Genomic DNA, 19,279 nt, shown 5'->3' on the forward strand with positions numbered 1-19,279 from the left:
GTGTGTGTCCCTAGTCCCCAAGTATTCCTGGCACCCTCTAGCCTCTCTGTGGCAGTCTCCTCCCCAAGTGCCTACCTGGCAATATATTTCTGGTAAATGTTTACATCTTCGGTGACAGCTGGTTTATCTGCGGGCAATCCGTTCCTGGCGAGAGACACACAGGGCATAGTGGATTAGTGGATAGAGGGAGGCCTCAGGCCCCAGGAACATGGAGGGGCAGCCCGCGGCCCCAGAGCCCTGGCCTTTCTCTCCCTCGCTCTGGTGTGTTCTGAGGCTCCCAAGGGGGGACTAAGAAGGCCCTTTGGCAGAAGCCTGGCACAGGTTCAGTGAGTCCAGTTGCAGCAAGGCTGGAGGGCTCCACCTCGGGGTCGGGCCTGGCCTAGAGTCCAACTGGGTAGGAAGCCGGGAGGCTAGGGCCTGGCCCCCCTCACACGCGGGGAGTCAGAAGACTGCTGGCTGAGGCGGGGTGAGAGTGCCACAGGGGAAGAGGCAAGGGCGGTGCCAAGCATGCTGGCTGGTGGGGGGAAAAGCCTCTCCCCCATGCCAAGGGTGGCTCCCAGCTCTGCTCCCGGGCTGTCGGCCCGGCCCCCAGGGTAGGTATGCGGGGAGGTTTCTCGCTCAGCCCCACACATTCAGCCATGGGTCACTTTACCATTACTGGGGGTTAGCACAGAGCCACCCACCCCACGCCCGGCCTCCTGCTTCTCTCCGTGCCTTTCTCATGGCCCGGGCTCTGAACTCAGGACCCGGAGAATGGCTTTCCAGCCAATCACGAGCCTGCATTTGGCCTCGTGGCAGCAGGCAGAGAAAGCCTGTCATGGGTGAATAGGGGTCACAGCAGGCCACGGTGGGCGCGTCAGCAGATGAGCTCTGCACAGAAGTACCCGGTACGTGAGTGTGTGCGCGTGGCGAGACGTGCGATGTGTTGCTGCACAAACTGAGCAGGGGCCATTCTGTAGGCAGAGGAGTGTGTGTGGGAACACACGTATGAGAATGCGAGCGTGTGCGGGCCTGGGCGCGCAGTGGGATGAGTGAGTGGGGTGTCTGCAAGCACCAACTCCAGAGGCAGGGAAGTGGGCCCCCCAGCTACCACAGTCCCGGGCCTGGGGCAGGGCGCGCCTTACTTGACGGTGGAGACGGTCCCCGTGGTGATGGAGTCTGTTTTGGAGAAGGTCGACTTCAGGTATTCAGGAGTATTGAAAGGCAGGGAGGCAGGTGGCTCAGGCCCTGGCCCGGGGGCGCTGGGGGCACTGGGCACGCTGGCGAGGGGTGTGGGAGCCAGGCTGGGGGTGGGCGGAACCTTGGTGGGACCCGGCTTCTGGACGGCCCGGACGTCATACTTGGAGGGGCGCCCCACCTTGCCCGTCTTGAAGGCGATGGCCCCGCCCATGTCAGGGTTGCCCTCCCCAGGTTTGAAGAGGTGCAGGTACTTGACGTTCTCCAGGTCATACTTGGATGGCTTCTTGTAGGTGCTCCCGTTCTGGGGCCTCAGGGTCTCGCCCGTCTTCAGTTTCTGGATGAAGAAGTCATACTTAGAGGCACGGGCCATCAGGCCCTGCATGGGGGCACTGCTGTGCGAGGGCAGGGGCAGGATGGTGGCCTTGGTCTCCAGCTGCGCTGTGTTACTGGGCAGCCGCAGGCCGGGCAGGGGGCCCGCCATCTCCTTGCCCGCGCGGTCCTCAGCCTTGGTGCTGTGGGCCGGCCAGGGGAGCTGCTCGCCGGCCTTGAGCTTGCGGATGTACTCCTCATACTTTGAGAAACGTGCCCGCTTGCTCAGGGCATCCTCCGAGGTGGGCAGCATGGAGGAGGCGGCTGCCTCAAGGGCAGACCCCGCGTGCAGCTTCTCGAAGCTGATCTTCCTGGCCAACTCATCCCTCGTGTTCTGGTCGTCATAGCCAAACATGCCGAGGAACTCAGTCATGGTGGAGGCCGCGTAGTCCCGCAGCGAGGAGGCCTCTCCTGCGGCAGGGAGAAGAGGGACAGTCACCTCTGGGAGGCAGCAGGGTAGCCAAGGGGCAGGAGCCACCCCTCTCCCGGTGGGCCCCCACCCAAGGAAGGAGGAGGCCAGTGTGGGGAGGGGGCGGAGCAGGACATGATCTATGGACATTTGGCTCACTTGTTAGGTTTTACGACTCTTAAATTAATTTGTTTAAAAAAAAAGTAATTAATACTGGGGTAAAATAAAACGAGTTCATCAATGCCAGGAAAATCAATTTCCTAAATGTTCTGGCCGATGGCTTTTCAGTACATTAAACAAAGTTTCATAAATGTCTCCGCTCTTGCGCCTTGGCCTAATATGAAAGAGAAGTCATTTTACTGGAAGCAAGGCCACATCCCAGCCTGCCTCCCAGGGATGGGGATGAAAACAGGCGGCCGACGACAGGTAGGGATGTGGGCCAGTGGCAGGGCAATCAGGAGGGACTCTAGGAGCTGAGGGAGTCCCTGGGGAGGGCTCAGGGTGGGCCTGGCTGGCCCTGCCTGGAGGACCCCCCGACCGACCCCACAGATGGGCACACAGGCCCCAGGCCCCTGGGAGGATGAGAGGCTTGTCTCAGCCTCCCTGGGCCCCGGCCTCCCGGCCCTCCGCCAGGGCCCACTTTGCTTATCGTCTCAGACGACAGGGCTGAGGGACAGAGGTCCTGCCGATGTGTTTTTCAGCCTCACTCATGGCCCCTCAACCCGATCCAAGAAGACTGATGACATGAAGAGTCCTTCCAACCTCCTGGCGTTCTTCCAGCACATTCACACACAAGTGTGGGCCACCCGGAGGAGAGGTGGGGCCTGAGGGGCTGGCCTGGCCGGCCCGGGACAGCACGCCTGTGTCACTAAGAAGCTTGGGCCACCTCCCCAGCAGGACACATGCAAATGCACACACGTGTCCCTAGCTACCTTCTCAACACACACACACACACACGTACACAAACCAGCTCAAACCCTATACCCAGCTCCCCAAGAGGGGTCTCAGGATGGCAGGAGGCAAGATGATTCCTTCTGCATGTGGTTTTTCTCTGGAGAGGTACCGCCTTCCACACACGACCTTCCACCGCAGCAGACGTGTGGCTGGCTCTTGGTGCACACCAGTGCACTCATGCCTGCACTGCATACTTGCTCAACACCTACCATGTGCTAAGCCCTGAATCCAGGGTAGGAGCACGCAGGAAGGTGAGACTCACATGATCCCTAGGGGACATGCATGTTCTCTGCACCCAAGTCTGGGCCAGCACACTCGGAATGCCCAGAGTAGCAGAGCTCCTGGCTGCGACCTGATGGCACGGCCAGGGGGAGGCACGGCGGAGAGGCCCCAAGCCCCAGCAGGGCTGCAGATGGAGGGGTCAGCCTGCCAGGTCTGGGGTTCTCAGACCACACCTGGAGGCAGTCTGACGGAGCAGGGCTGGGCTTAGGCACAAGGGAAAGCCCCCAGGATGTGGAAAGAGAGGCCCTGAGCTCCTTTCTGAGCCCCTGGAGAGAGGGTGGCCGCGGTTCTAGGGACCCGGTGGGTGAGGGGAGGGCTACTGCAGCCCCTGGGCCCCAGATGGGCAGTGAGACAAGGATCCCGCGGACAGCTGTTGCCCTGGGGTGGGGGCCAGGGGGCCGCCATCTTGACCAACTAGGCCAGGGTGGGGGCCCAGCCTGGGAGGAGTGGGCTCTGGTTGCTAGAATCAGTGGCTCAGGGACCAGGGAAAGGGGCTAAAAATAGCTGGAGGCAGCTGAATCCTCGCTATATATGGCAGAGGAACAGAAGGCTTTGAAGAGCAGGCGGCTCAGAGCAGGGAGGGGGCCGGGCAGGGGTCCTGGGGGCCGCCCAGAGGCCTACACTCCCCCGGACCCCAGTACCCAGAGAAGGTGGCCGGGGGGCCGAGACCACAGTGGGTGGGGAGGGTTCCAGCTGCCTCTCGCTGGGCCCAACGCTGAGCTGGGCCCCCAGGTGTCAGACTGCAGTCCCGCTGGACCTCGAATTGGAGGCGCAAGGTCTGGGGCCACAAGGCTCCTGGCGGTTCAGCCCCGCCCCCACCCCCCAACTGCCCACTCCTGCCTGGAGTCCCAGCAGAGCTGGGCCCTGGAGGGCCTGGGCCTAGGGGACAGCAGCCCTTGGCCTGCCCCTCCCCTCTCCTCAGGCCCACAGTGATCACCTTGTGTCTGGGGATGGCAAGGGCTTTTCCTATCAGAGGAAACTGAAGGTCACACTTTTCCTCATTGATCTTGCAATGTTTGTTAATTACTCTGTCACTGATGTGGCGAAGGATAATTAAACAGCTCTGTTTATATCTTATATGCATAATTATGTGGCTGCGCAGGGCTCCCCGCACAGGGAGGCGATGTGCCCCTCACTGCAGGGGGAAGGGGATAGGGGAGCAGGCAGGGGAGGCTCAGGGCACCAGGCACAGGCAGGGAGGGAGGCTAGGAGATGGAGGAAAGACCCCCAACCCGGGGTTCCGCTCCTAGTGGGGACCCCCTTCCACCTGACTCCCCAGGCCCTCCCTCCCTGAATCGGAAGAGCTCGGGGCTGCTCTGAGTGGTGAAGACGAGGAGACTCCAGGAAAGCGGGGCCTCAGCCATCTCAGGGGAAGGAGGTCAGCCAGAGGGCCGGGCCCAGGCTGGGTGGGCTTGGGCCGTCCTTGTGGGCCTGGCCTCACCCCAGGAGGTCCTGCCTAGGACAGCTAGCATCCCTGGGAAAGGGAAGGAGGGCTGTGAGATGCGGTGAGGGCGCTGGGGAGAAACAGGATGGGAGAACAGGCCTGTCTCAGAGCTTCTTGGAGAAACCTCCCTGAGAAACAACAGCCTTTGCGGACACGCTTGTGTGGTTTGTGGTGTTTATGCCCCTCACTGGCGCTGCTCCCAACAAGCTCCCCGCCGTGTAGGTGTGTGCAGACAGTTGTCACCCCGGCTCCATCTCTCTGCCCACCCAGCCACCCCTTGCTTCCTGAGGACCCACTGCGTGGTGGGCAGCCCCCAGCCCTGTTCGCACACCTGGGAAGCCACCTCCTCAGGTTCCTTCCTTCTCACCTGAGGCCCCAGCCACGTGCTGCCAGCCACCTGCCCCGTTCTGGCGGTTCCCTTGGCCCAGCCCACCCCTCCGCAGGAGTCCTCACTGGGTCTGGGCAGTGCCGTCCCTGGAGGCAGAGCGAGGGAAGCAGCGTGCTCTGTGCGCATGCTGCTGCTTCCCCACCGGGCCTCCCACCGGGTCCCCGCCACGCGGGCCTCAGATACCCACCTGAAGCCTGCTTGGCACGGGGGCTGCTGTCGTCCTTGGAGGCTACCCTGTCCAAGTCCTTCTCCTCCACGATGACGCTGCCATCCTTGGAGAGCTCCTGGCTGTGGTCCTCCTCATCGCTGCAGCCCTGGGGCTGCACCATGTAGACACCCTCGGGTGGCAGCTCCAGGCCCTCGCGGACAAGCCGCCCCGAGATGGGCACGGGTCCTGGCTCCTCGCTGTACTCCCCGTTCACCCACTTCTCGATCACCGCCCGCCTCTTGTCCTCTTCGCTCCGGGGAGCCCGGGCCACCCCTGGCTCAGCGCCACCACGCTCCTTGTCCCGGGACCGCAGCGGGCTGCCCTCAGTGTGGGAGCCAGCCTCTGCTCCCTTCTCCACCACCACCTGGCGGCTCAGCTTGGCGCAGATGGCATTGAGCTTCAGGCCGCCTTTGCGCTTGGCGGCCATCGTAGGCTTGCCTGCAGGCGGGTCAGTGCACCGGGCGCCTTCAGCTGCAGGGATGGAGAGGGAGGTCAGAGGCAGGCATGCCTGGATGCCACCCGCCTGCAGCCACGGCACAGGCTCTGCTCTGCTCCGGCTCCCAGCCTAAGGTCTTCCCAACTGCAGCTTTGTCACACTACCCTGAGACTGCCCGGTGCATCTTCACCGGGCAGTGAGCTCCAGGGAGCCAAGCTCAGCTATCACTCTGTCCTCAGAGCCTGATACTAAGCCGGGCGCAGAAATATCTCATAAATGAACAAGTGAGTGAAAGAAGGATTCTTTTGACACGAGAGGCAGTGCTCTTCCCAGTCCCTGGTTCCTGGAAGTGTCTTATACTTGCTTGGCCCGAGCTATCTCCTCTGAGAGGCAGACCACCCATGCCCCAGGATAAGAGGCAGTGTGTCCTTTGACATGCAAGGACCCTGAGGCAGTCAGGCTGAGGAGTGGGCGTGGGGCAAAGCCAGCAAGTGATGGTGGTAGACTCCACTTGGAATCAACTCCACTGCTCAACCTGCCAGGGAGGAGATACCCGAGAGCCAGGGGCAGCCCGTGCCAACGGGCGAGCGTCTTGCCCTACTGTCCCAGCTGCACTCGGCTGGCACCTCTCCCTACCTGAGCACCTCCTCCCCAGCAGCACCTCCACCAGGACTGGTCCCTGAGCCCACCTGACTCCTGCCTCTGCTCACTGGAGAGCCCTGAGATCTCTTTTCCCACCTACCCGGGGCCCTCCTGAAGGCTTCTGCTCTTTCACACTCCCCTCTCCATCAGGGGTCTCCTGGCCCCTTCACAGACCCTCTCGTCTCCTCTGGCTGCCTTCTATCATCTCCCCCTCTCCCCAGTCCTTAAGCAGGGCCCTCCAAGGGCTCAGCTCCGCACAGGGCCACATGTCTCTGTCTGAGGACCTTCTGCCTTGGCCGGCTCCTGCAGCCCTGGAGGGCCTAGCCTGCACCCAGCTCTGAGAAGCACAGTGGGAGCGAGTCAGCATTCCTCGGATCCCCACTGGAAAGCCCAGAAGTTGCCACTGCATGCTGAATTCTGGAGCATGCCAGCCTGACGTAGCCAGAACCTCTAACCAGGCTGCTACCTCCCTCAGCTGCTGAGTGGGGCACCTGGGGCCTGGGTGGGCAAGCCACACACAGCAAGCCTGAAACCTGCCATAGAGGCCAAGGGAGACACAAACACCCGTCTATTTGTGTGTCTGCCTGCCTGGCCATCTGTCCATTTAGTGAGCTCCTACTGTGTGCCAGACCCCATGGTGGGTGGTAGTCAAAGCAGACAGTCTGAGCTCACTCTGCACACAGGGAGACCCACTGAAGTCTCTCAATGTCCCTCAACAGAGGAGTGGGCGTGTCTGAGTTCCACGTAGGTCAGGGTCTGAGTGAGGGCAAGGGCGCTGCTTCCAGGTCCGAGATCAGAAGGGGCTTTACCTACAAGATCAGTACCCTAGACACCCACACTCCTGGGAGCCCGGAGGGAGGTGCACTTGGACAGGGGTGACCACACCTGGGTCTGCCCAGGGACCTTATCCCACAAGTAGATTTGGTTCGTACACATGGTGCTTGTCCCAGGTATAAACAAGGCCCAGTGGGCCTCAGATCCTTGCCAGGAGCCAGCTCCTGGAGCGCCCCACGACCTGATCCCAGCTGGGCCAGCACCAGAGAAGGGTCTGCTTGGTTCCCTCGGATGCCCCCAGTCCTCTGGCAGGCCCTGCCCTTGCCCAGGCCAAACGCCTACTCTACCCATACTGTCCACATCGCCAAGTCTCTGCTCCCCGCACCCAAGTCTCCAAGCACCAGCACCGGTTCCTTCTCAAAGCTCGGAGAGGTGCCCCTGACCACACCAACCCACCCAACCTCTGGGCCAGCTACCAGGCTTCCTGACACCAAGTTTTCCCCAGCAGACCCACAGGCAGCAGGCCTCCCCTGGCCCCCTTTGTCCTGCTCTGGTGGGGAAGGGAAGGGTGGGAGTGGCACAGCCTGCTCTGTTTTCACCAGTCGGTAAGCAGCCAAGTGTGTATGGCAGACAGTAAACGAACCTATAAATATTTACCCCAAGGAAGAGGGAAGCAGAAGCTCCCAAGCTCACTTGCAGCTGGTGACACCCCTTCCTTGGGCCCCCACCCATCCTGGAGCCTCCTGGCGCTCGGGCCCACCCAGTCCAGCCCACCCTCTCCTGATCTCTGCGTGTGCCTGGTTTGGTCCCTCAGGGGCCCCCACCAGCTGCGAGGCAGCTGTGCACCCCGGGCCCACCCCTAGCCTGCAGGCCCCTTTGCTCCGCCTACACCCCCTACACCTGCCCTCCAGCTGCTGCTGTGCCCCAGCCCACCTGTTTTCCAGATGTTGCCCTCCCTCTGACTCTACTGCTGGGCCCAGGGGTGGGCCCGGGTGGAGGGCAGGAGGCGGAGGCTGAGGCTTTGGGTAGGGGATGTGCAAGAGCGGAGGTCCAGGTCGCCTGGCTGCCTGCCTTCGGGCCACCCCATGGGGCCTCTCTCCCCGCCCCCTCCCAGGGTCCTGGGACCTACAGACTGCCTGCCTTGTGGTCTGACCTCAGGCTCCTGCCCGTGTAAACATTCCCCTGAGTTTCTTCCCTAAAATATAAACGCCGTGGCCGGGCCTCAATGGGAGGAAGCCATCCGTCCCCGGCCCTGTCACTGCCCCTTTCATCTCTTTCCCGCCACTGGCCTGCCCGCTGCTCTATTTACACTGGACACTTCCTGTGGGAACAATGCTGCCCAGGAGGCAGGCCTGAGCAGGAGGGTGGGAAGGTGAGTGGACGCCCGCCCGTCCTACTTGCCCAGGAACAGGCTCCCTCGGAGGCAAGGGGCGGGGCAGCTGAGGTGCGCTGGCTGGCCTGGGGCAAGCAGCAGCCAAACCTGCACTCTGGGGAGCGCAGGGGCTCTCCCAGCCTGCAGCTTCTGGCCCCGGGCATGCTGCACTGGGTGGGGAGCCCCGGGAGGTGGCACAGCACCATGGTATGACCTGGCCCTGCCCCTCGCTAGTGCTGGGCTCCGGGCAAGCCTTCTCCCTGTGCAAGGGCTGCAGACTGTCAGGTGAGAGGGGCCCTGTCTGTGCCAAGCCCAGGGCCTGGCAAGCAAGGACCTGGGAAAAAGCAGCTGAGCCCTGGTAGGGGACAAGCAGGCAAGGACAGTGCCACACCTGGGCACGAGATCCAAGCCCAGGGCACCTCACCTGTCCCAGCAGAGGTAGGGGAAAGAGGCGAGGCTGCAGGGCTGGGTCGGGCACAAGCTGCCTGCTCAGCAGCAAACAGCCCCTCCCCGGCTCCCAGGTCTGATCCTTTCCTCCCAGGACGCCAGACTCAACAAGTCCCCAGAAGGCAGTTCTCCGTCTCCAAGCAGAGTGGATCCTGCTCAGGGTGCAGAGAAGGAAGGGTGAGGACTGGAGTGTCCACACACCTTCTCGGGCACTATCTCAGGAGGCCTCACAATGATCCAGTGAGGCAGGCACTGGCACTGCCCCGTTCGATAGAGGAGGGAACATCCTGGGGCCACGAAGACACCCCAGAGCCCAAGCTCACGAAGGCCAGGACTCAGCAAGGCACCGCGGCTGCCACAAGGTCCCCACAAATGCTCTTGGGTGGGCTCTAGGCAGCTCCAGGACTCCCTGCACCCTCACTCCTGGTTCCCATAACACGGAGCCCCCTAAAGTGTTAACTGCAATGGGTAAAATGGTGCAGCAGATTGCTACAATAAATAATTTACTGATATTTATAAATATTCAAATCAGCCAGCTTCAGAAATCAAATGAAGGGAGGGCCTCAGGAGAAGGGCCCGTTATGGCAGGAATCTCATCACTCCCTCCAAAGGCTGGGGAAGGCCAGCGCTCCTGCCAGTTATGGGGAAAGGGGGGCGCCTGTAGCTGCACCTGGGCCCCGAGTCCCTGATCTCTGGGCTCTGAGGTTGAGGTGGCTGGAGTGGCTGCACCTCCTCGCTTGCCTGGTCGGGGCCAGGCCCTCCCCTGCCCTGAGCAGCCTGGACGGGCCAAGGGGACGAGAGGCTCCAGCACCTACACCCGACCACCTGGGGCTCAGAGTCGCTTGTCCTGCCTTGGCAGGGGGTGGTACCCCTGGGCTGGGCAGGCCTGGCAGCCCCTCCCCACCCGTAAGTGATGTGTTCCGGGCCGGGCGGCCTGTCAGCTACCAGGCTCCCGGTGCTTTATGGGCTCTGCCCGGCGGCTCTGAACTCCCTGGTAGGAAATAAAGTTCTCCCTGCGCGTCCCTTCTAAACATTTCACTCAGTGGAAACGGTGTTTAAGAAAAATGAGGACATATTTCTTCCTAAGGATGCAGTGTCCCCTTTGGGCAGCCTAATGCCCGCTGTATATCAGGTGGTGGTGAGGCAGGGGCCCAGCGCCCATCCCGTGGGCCGGGAGTGGTCAGGGGCCCACCTGCTTGCTACCATGCAGCTCAGGGCCCATGCGCACTGCTGGGCCACTCTGATGGCTGCCCGGCCCATGATGTCTAGAGCCACACGGCGGTGGCTGGAACTTTCTGAGCTCCTCCCCAAGCTGAGACAGTGCCAGGCATTTCACAGCGTCACCTTCGTGATCCCCCAACATCCTCATGTGCCTGCTGACCTGTCCCCATTTCCAGATGAGGAAGCAGAGCCCAGCGAGGTTCGTGGCTGTCCACAGTCATCCAGCCTGTGATGGAACCAGACTCCCACAGCGCTCGGACATCCAAGGTCACATCCCCCCTCCACAGCCTCCCAACCGGGGGATGGCAATACTGGAACCTCCAACCTGACACCCCTAAGAACTTGAATTTGACAGGTCACCAGCCCCAGCTTTGGGGTGCTATACCCATGGTCATTCAACACCCTCTCTGAGCTCCCATAGGCCAGGCCCTGGGCTGAATCCTGAGGATACGATGTGAGAAAGACAGACTGTCCTGGCTCCTGCATTCACAGCTGCTCGGTTTAGACAAGGGGCAGACGTTCAGGCCATTTCAGGTCCTGGTGATGGGAAGTCTAGGTGCTGCAGGAGTGGGTCTGGGGAGTAAGGAAGGTCCCTAGAGATGCGTGCTTCTGTCCCTGGCTTCCCCGCAAGCTCCCCAGGCGGCTCCACCATCCCTCTCCTCTCCTCCCCCTGCCCCTCACAGCCCCTCTCCCTGACAGCTGCCTCTCCGTCTCCTCCAGCTGTGACGTCCTTCCCCAGCCGGGACCTGTCCTCTAGGAAAGTGAATCCTTCCCTCTTGGGCCCAGTCCCAGCCCTGGTTGGGAACAGGAGCGCTGCCCAGCTTCTAAGGGTGGGAGGAGTGGCCACTGCCCCAGGGCGCTCAGCTGGGCCCCCTAGTCCCCAACAGCTCCACGGTGGGAAGCAGGGGGTGCTGGCTGCTAGGCCCTACTTGCCCCCCTTTGTTTATTTATTTATTATGATTTTTTAGTCCAGTTAAAAGGTTTACTATCCAGACGCGTCTAAGTGGCCTCACTTAGCGTAAGTAACTCTATAAATCAGGGGAACTGTTAGCATCCACCGCACAGGCTGGCTATCAATCTCCCCCAGGTCACAGCCAAACAGGAAGGGGAGAAAAAAAGAGTTACCACCCAGGGGAGATTTAAAACACACACATGGTACACACAGACTGTGCATGAGCACGCACACTCACTCGTGGGCGTCTCCGTATTTGTACAATCGTATTATGCTCACACGTGCATACACAGAGTGGCCCGGAAGCTGGCAGCGCAGTGTGTGGTCACAGTAATGGCACAAGCAGGGCTCCTGAAGCCCGAAGGGGAGGCAAAGCCTGAGGGAGGGGTGCCCCGGGGGGCCCCACGCCCAGGTCTCAGTGCCCTGCCCAGGCAAGTGGCTGTGGAGGGCTGCAGAGGGGGGCTCTGCTTGGGAGTCTCCCTGTGGCCCCCGCTTCTGCAAACCCAAAGGGACCAGCACTACCCTTGATGTGCCCAAGGTGAGCCCGTGGCTCGGAGGTGGAGCCAAGGAGAGGGGCAGGGAGGCTGCCAGTGGTAGGCCTCCGGGGCGAGCTGTCACCTGCAGTGCCTGCGGCTGGGAATGCCCCAGACACCGCCCAGGACTCGAGAAGGGAGGCACCATCCAAAGGATGGACCAGCTGCCACGCAGAGGACCTGAGGGCGGCGAGGCCGCGTGAGCGCCCCCAGGGCCTTCCGCAGCTGCCAGGGAGGCCCACGTTGTCACTGGAGGTGTGGCTGGATGTGCCTGGAGCTTGGACACGGGCTCCCACCCATTCCCGGAGAGGCGTCAGAGCTGAAGGCCCACTGGCGGGGCCACACCAGGGCCTGGAGCCGAAGAGGCCTGTCCTGGCATCCTCTGTGGGTCCCAAGGCAAGGCGCGCAGCGTGAGGGTGGAAGGCCTGCCAGGCCCACCTCTCCCACCTCGCCCCAGAGGCCTCCCCGGCTCACCCGCCCGCCTGCCCGCTGCGTCTCCCCATGAACTCTATTTCTCTTTCCTCTCTGAAAACAACTGAGCTGTAAATACTGTTTAACCTTCTCCCCCCTCCCCCCAGCCCCTCCCCTCCGCACTATAAAAACACAAATATGCCATAACTCAGCCGCCCGGCCGCCCAGCCTCCAACATGCCCCGCGCCCGGGCCTCTCAGGAAGGTCATTACAAACGACTTTCCGATTCACTGCTCCTGAAATAATTTTGTGTATTAAAACCTGAATCTGCACTTTCTGGGGCCGAAAGCCTCGCTTAATTATGGCGGGTGTCCTTGGGACGGACAGTGATCCTTCACTCGCCAGCCCTCGCTCCAGCCCTCCGCCCGCCAGCCTGCCCCCCTCCCTGGGCCCAATCTGTTTTCAAAGTGTGTCTGTCCTTTATTAAATTGTTTTCTTTTCCACATTATCAGTTGCCATGGAGACCTCATCTCTCGGATTATTTGAATTTCATTATATCTATTGATTTGGGAGCATTTCATCTTTTTTATTGTTTTTCTGTCAATTTTCAAAACGAATAACCATCTAATTTGCGTCAGTGCTGATTATGTTTGTCCCTCAATAGAGGTCGGCAGCTGCGCTGGGGAAACAAATCAATGAAAAACCATCATAAAACTCCCCACTCCAGTCTCCGGGATGTGTGGGTGACATTCCACGCCTGCGAGAGACACACTCATCAGCTCCAAGTTCGGCTACGGTGGCGGCAGCCCCGCTCCACATCCGCCTCCTCCGGCCTTAATATTTAATTTTGCGATTTGGGGCATTATTAGTGGTGTTTTTATTAGTGCGTGTGCATGTGAGTGTTTGGTGGTGGGCTGGCTGTTTTGTTAATTTGTGGGTGAGGCAGGGAAACCCCAGAGGAGGGCAGGGCGGAAGGTGCTGGGCGCCGTGGCAAGTGGAGGCAAGGGGGGACGCCCTGAGGACCCCGGGACCAGGGGGACCGTGCGCAGGGGCTGGAGAAGGGGGGACGCAGAAGGGGGGCCAAGTGGAGGGGAGGAAAAGAGGGAATTCAAACTGCTTACTTTGTTGGTTTTTTTAAATAATTTATGCAATTTTAAGCATTTATGTATAAATTTTTTAATAAGCCACCCTGGAGCAGGATGGCCATTAACATCGCAACGTCCTTCTGTCCAATGGGCTGGTGGAGAGGATCAATTTCTGAGAGTACTTTCCCTTTTTTATGACATGATAAAATGCTTTTAAAGCAACTTACACAAATATGGAAATTTTTTTCCTTTTTTTCTGTCCCCTCTCCCTTTCCCTAACAGCCTCCGTATCCACCAGGGAGGGGGGTGTGCATGCACACACACTTGCGCCCACGCTCTCTCCTGCTGGGGAGGGGGCTGGCAGGGAGACAGCCCCAGTTCTAACTGGAACTGGCCGCCTGTCCTTCTAACAAGGGCATAAACTTTCATTACCCATGCACGCAGTCAAAGACAATTTAGGGAAACGCGCTGCTCGGAAAAGGAAAACCTCAGCGATTCGTGGCCCACGCTGCTGCCGTCTGGGGGGCTCTCGCCTCCAGCATGAGGGAGCCTGGCTGGACCTCTGGCCCTGCCCACAGGAGGTGGGAGGAGGGCCCTTGCGGGAGGCTGTCCACAGAGGCAGGAGAGAGACCAGATGGACGCAAGGGTCTCTGCCATAGGTAGCCAGGAGCGCCGGGGCCTTGGGCAGCTGCTGGGCCCCACTGGTAGTGCCCTCCCCACACACCCCTTCACTAGCTCACCAGGTGCAGTCCCTTGAAGGCAAGCACAGGGCTCTTTCCTTTCTGGCACCCCATGCTGACACGGAGCAGACACTCGGCTCTGTGCATGGATGGACAGAGGGACAGAGTAAAGACAAAGTAAGAAATGGGGCCCAGACATCCTGAGGTCCCTGCAGGAGACCTGCAGACAGGGGAAAAGGTGTCACTCCTCTCCAGGTGCCACCCACTCTACAAGCAGGCCTGGGGCAGGAGTGCCTCTGGGTGCAAAGGATCAGGGACACTGGAGCGAGAGGGTAGTCCGACCACCATCACCCCTACCCTGGGCCTGAGCCCCTTAGAACAGAAATGCACCAGACCTTGTGCGGGAAAGGACAGCGGTCCGTGTCCAGACCTGGAGACCGCCCTTACTTTCCTGTCCCTGTCACCCCTTCTCCTGATGGGGAGCAGGAGGGGCTGGGGGGTGAGCCCAGGGCCCCGGCCGAGGGGAGGAGCCCGGCTCCCGGCGTGGGCCTAGAGCCCCTGGCTGCCCTGCCGCTCTGGGACGCGTCCGGCCCTCCGGTACCACACTCCAGCCCCTAGACTTGGGCAGCTTCCGAGAAGACAAACCAACACCAGAAGCTTGGCTCCTTCCTAAAGCCTGCTGCGTTTAGCAAGTTACATCTCCGCCCTGGGCCTCAGTGTCCTCATGTGGAACAGGGTTGTGGAAGGGATGACGTGGGCTGACACGTCTGGCACAGAGCCACGCAGCACGTGGTGCCTGCCACTGTCCTGCACAGTGGCTGGGGGCAGAGTCCCCGCCTCAGGAGAGGGAAGGGCTGCTTCCTCCCCGGCGTGGGGGCTGCTGCAGCTGGGGCAGAGCTGCCGGCCTCGCTTGGCCCTGCCTTTGCCCAGGGAGCTGGGAACCCTGGGGGTCTTCCCGCTTCTCCCATCCTCCAAAGTCCAACTTTCTCCTTGGGCCCGCAACTGCCTATGCTACCCAGGCCCAAATGCCTTCCCACCCTAGAGCATCTCTTGGGACGCCTCCAGCCCTCTGGGTGAGCCTGACCGTGGGCAGCCCAGGAAGGGCCCCACAGCACCATGCACCCTCTGCGGCAGCCCCAGGGAGCACCCTTGGGGTGGCTAGGCTGTCCCGGCCCTCAGTGAGGACTCACGGGGAGCAGGGCTGTGGCCACCCACCTCCTCTTCTGTGCTCAGATTCTCCCCCCAACTGTCATTAAAATAACAAGTTTCTGTTACAATCTAAACATTCCCACATCGCATAAAGGGTTATATTACACCCGAGTCACTCCCGGGCCCGTGTTTGCACAGAAAAGCTCACGGCAGGTCCCCCCTCCTGACGAAGTGACTTATTAAAGTTTAAACAGTAATTAACAGAACAATAAAAATAAAGGGATGTTTGGGGAGTCATAGCGCACACAGGGTTTTTGGCAGTGCCAGCAGTTTTTCAGTGCCCTGCGCTGGCAGCAAAATGTGACTGTGAAGCCAGGGGGGACGGAGGACGGGCCAGGGTTGGGCCAGGGAGACTTCGGGCCTATTGGGTAAGAAACCAAGGCCAGACTGGAGGCAGGGGATAAGGGGTCCGGGAGGCTCATTCACGGTCTGTGCCAGGCCACCAGCCCCACAGGGATTAGGGTAGCAGGGTGGGCATGGTGAGAGCAGAAGAGAGGTCTGACACTGGCTGGAAACCACCAAGAGGCTTTGCCATGCCAGAGCCCAGCTTGGCCCCAGGCACTTCCGGGAGCCCAGGGCCTTAGTCCCATCCAGCCAACTCCGGCACGGACCTGGCTGGGGAGGCATCAGGTATCCTGGCACTGTGGGCATCGCCAGACCCTGCAGTTAAGGACTCCTGGGGCTGGACCGCAGCCACCTTGGGCTTCTCTCCCAGTAAGGCAGGTACGTCTCCCTGCGCCTGGGGCTGGAGCAGTGCGGTGCACACCCCTGAGGACTCTCCTGAAGCCACTGCCCCTACTAAGCAGGAGTAATGAACGATCCAGGGGAAAGGCCTTCCCCTTGGTGGTCTGGGCAAGGAAGCCAGTTGGCCCAATCATGCTGGGCCCCACCTAAAGGGAGGAAGCACCCGGCTAGCAAGGCCAGGGTGGACCCCATTGGTGGAATTCTCATTTGCAAAGGTTCTCGGGGAGCCGGGCCTGCGGGGCTGGTCTAAGGGCAGCGACCTCCAGGGCAAGCAGGCCAGGCCTGTCATCCTGCCCATGGCCAGTCATCAGCCTGTTCTGTTCTCTCTGCCCATGTCCCACCTAGAGGCGCAGACACCTGGCTAGAGGGACAGCCTGAGCTGGAAAGGAGCCCTGGGAGGGGAGGGGCTCCGCCTGGACGAGGCCAGAGCCCTCAGTGCCTTTTCCTTGAAGCCTTGGGGGTCAGAGAAGAAGGGACTGCAGGAACCCTTGGTGGCCACAGGGCATGTGTGCTATCTCAAGCCAGCCAGGTGGTGGGCACCACAGTGCTGCTGGCTGGCTCTGGATTAGGCCACCATCTCCTAGGCTCCTTGGGCCCCAGCTGGGCTGCGTTGGGGGGCTGCTTTCCCACGTCTGTCCTCTGATGGTACAATCCCAGAGCCCATGGCTAGTCTGTCTCTCACCTGCCCACCAAACCTGCCTGTCCTTCCACTCCAAGGAGAATCAGAGCCACTGCAGAATCAAAGTTCTCTCCTTCTTATGTTACTTCCCCAAAGTGGTTTTTCAGTACGGCAGCCCCAGCTCAGGTTCTTGCCCGCAGGGCAGAGCAAGGAGTCAACTCAGTGACCATATGGCCCGCAGGGCACTCCTCTTGGCCTTCTCCATCTCCCTCTGCCTCAGCATGCCGACCTCCCCAGGCTGCCTGGGGATCCTGGTTCCGCCGTAGCCTCTCTCTGCTTTGGCACCCGCCATCGGCAGCCTGAGCCAGCATCAAGCCTAGAAACCAGTCTCTGGCTCAGGGCGAGCAGCCCCGTCGGGTCCCCGGCACGGGCTCCTGCACTGGTTTCTCTACATCACAGCTGCAGGGCTGACATGAGCAGCTGCGAGCCACGCATGGAGGTGAGATGCTGGGCTGGGGCCAGAGACTCTCTCTAACCTCATGTCTCCTGGGCAGCTGGTGGGCACAAAAGGCAGGGACCTCTGGCTCTGGCAGGGCCCCCAGAGCGCCTGGCCATGCCACTACCTCTCACCAAGGTCCCCACAGGCACAGCCAGCCAGGTGAGGGCCGGGCCCTGGGGACCTCAGTGCTTCCTGGGCTTTGGGCATGGTCAACTTTGCCCTGAAGATGTGAAGAACCAGCAGCTTTCCCAGCCCCTGTCCTGGTCAGAGCTCCGCGGGGTCCCACCCCCTGCTCAAGATGGGTGACTCATGGTGCAGGAGGGGAGGCTCAGGCAGGGAGCTCAAGGGCGCAGGTGGTGCTTCCCAAGCCCCCAGGCGCTCAGCTCAGGAGCTCAAATCGCTTGCTGCTGGAGGAGGCCAACTGAGTCCCCCAGCACCAAGGCTCGGGGTGTGGGGTGGGCAGGGAAGGCACACAGCTCAGGAGGAGGCCTGGCAGAAGGCCTGGCATCAAGGAGGGCAGGTGGGGACAGAGGCCTTACTAATAGGTCTGCTCCCAGGCAGGCAAACTGGGTGCAGACTGCTCATCCTGACCTGCTCTTTCTAGAACCCCAGGGTCTCCCCTGTCCTAGGGACACAGCAAGGAGCTCCCCAGGGTGGCAGCTCTCAGGGAAGAGGCTGTCCTAGATTTGCACAGAACTTTAGAACCGTAAGGGAATTGAGAGCCAAAAGGCTGAGAGACTTTTGAAAAGCCCAGGCCACTCACTCGTCAGGACCAGACAAACCCAGACACCCAGTTCCTGACTCAGGCACTCTCGTGACCAGCAGATCAAACTGCTACATGCTTGTGTTCTAACGGGAAACGGCTCCAGGGCCTTACTGGCCCCAAATGCCACAGGGGCTCCTGGCTGGAGATGTCAAGCTCCACACTGGCCCACCTGGGCAGGGGCCCCGTGGCTCTGAACCGGCACCTCCAGGAATTCGGGGTCCCTCTGTCTCCAAGGGAAGCAACAGTAGGGTTTGGCTCTCTGCAGCCCAGCCGCCCTTCTGGAAATGACCGTGTGAGAAAGTGGCCGGGCACATAGGGGAGCCTGGGTGGCAGAGGGGAGGCCTTCCTTCTGCAGGGACTGAGGACTCCAGAACCCGTGCGCTGAGCTGTCACAGAGACAGGGGGCCGGCACCGTTCTGGGAGTAGAGGAAGGCCTGGGAGAGAGAGGCCCTCAGCGGGAGAAGGCGAGATGAGCAGCCCCGGGAGAGAAGGGGGGACGGCAGCAGGTGGCAGAGGGCGCTCTGGACGATGCCGTCACCCCACCCTCCGCACAGCCAATCTCCACAATCCCCTGCCGAGGCCAGCGACAGGACATGAGGGGACTAATTCAGGAGTATTTTTAAAACTGTGGCCCTGGTGGAGGGGTTTAGCAGTTGTTAGCCATCTGGAGTAAGGAATTACTGTCACCTCCCTGATCCCACAGTCCTAAACCCAAAGCTGGTTACAGCCCGAGGGGGAGGCAGCAGGTGGGGGGGAGGGGGCCTGTTTCAGGGAGGTGCCCACACGCTGGGCAGCACCTTCCCTCCCCCTGGGAGGGGCTGGGGAGCCCAGTGTCCTCTGTGCCCACTCAAGCTCCCCAACCTGCTCACGCTCGCTGGCTCCCTGGGCCGCGCTGGCTGGTGCAGGGGCCGTCAGGTAAATTAGATCTGAAAGCTGACAATTTCTGACCATATTTCCTTGATTATTTCAAACAAATGCACAGCAGCCGCTGTAAGGAGATTAAAGTGACATAAACGTCCCGAGTGGGAGGGGGGAGGGCAGAGGATTCAGGTCACCCCCATCCGTCCCCCGCCTGACAGACGCTATATCGCTATCCAATCCAATAAAAAATCCCCCCCTTTTGCTTTAATTAATTTTACAGCTAGCTTGCTTAATTACTTTCAATCAAAATCCTCCTGCCATCGCAAAATTAGAGATGGTTGAGCTCCATTAGCCTAAATTCTTCATTTCCATATAGAAAAGAGGCTGTCTGCATAGCCAGCCTGGGCCCCTGGCAGGACAGACGCCCGTCTGCCCGCCTGCTCCCAGTCAGCCCACTCCTGGCTTCGCCCCACGGCTCTCTCTGGCCTGTGCCTTTCCCCTCATTCTCCTTCACTGCTGCTCCTTGGGGTCAAGGAGTTGAGGTCCAGGAGGGGTAGACACCCCCTGCCCTCAACGCTTCTCTGGATTCCCGCAGGGACCGCAGAGTCAGGCTGGACTGCCCACCAAGGAGGGCTGGCTGCTCCTGGCACAAGGAACAGCCAGTGCAGGGATCCTGCTTCCCCACAAAGGGGCCCGTGTGGCTCCCTGGCCAGCCTGGGGCCCTGGTTGCCCAGATCCAGGGCAGACAGCTCTGAGCCCTCTGCCCCATTCCTCACAGGGTGCAGAGCTCACGGC

General features: G+C 60.9%; 1 protein-coding gene across 8 annotated transcripts in view; it reads right to left on the bottom strand.

Moving 5' to 3' along the window:
• CASZ1 (castor zinc finger 1) overlaps positions 1 to 19,279 on the bottom strand; it is a 144,222-nt gene that overhangs the window by 21,104 nt on the left and 103,839 nt on the right. For 7 of the 8 annotated variants that reach the window (XM_073233178.1, XM_073233181.1, XM_073233180.1 and 4 more), the window contains 3 exons: positions 5,213 to 5,704; positions 1,125 to 1,959; positions 76 to 144 (listed from right to left, as the gene is read on the bottom strand). In XM_073233178.1, coding sequence (XP_073089279.1) covers positions 76 to 144; positions 1,125 to 1,959; positions 5,213 to 5,704 — 1,396 coding nt within the window. The remainder of the gene's footprint in view (positions 1 to 75; positions 145 to 1,124; positions 1,960 to 5,212; positions 5,705 to 19,279) is intronic. The other variant, XM_073233177.1, reaches the window with a different exon arrangement.

Source organism: Manis javanica, chromosome 4 (genome assembly GCF_040802235.1).
Source record: "Manis javanica isolate MJ-LG chromosome 4, MJ_LKY, whole genome shotgun sequence".
Classification (NCBI taxonomy): domain Eukaryota; kingdom Metazoa; phylum Chordata; class Mammalia; order Pholidota; family Manidae; genus Manis; species Manis javanica.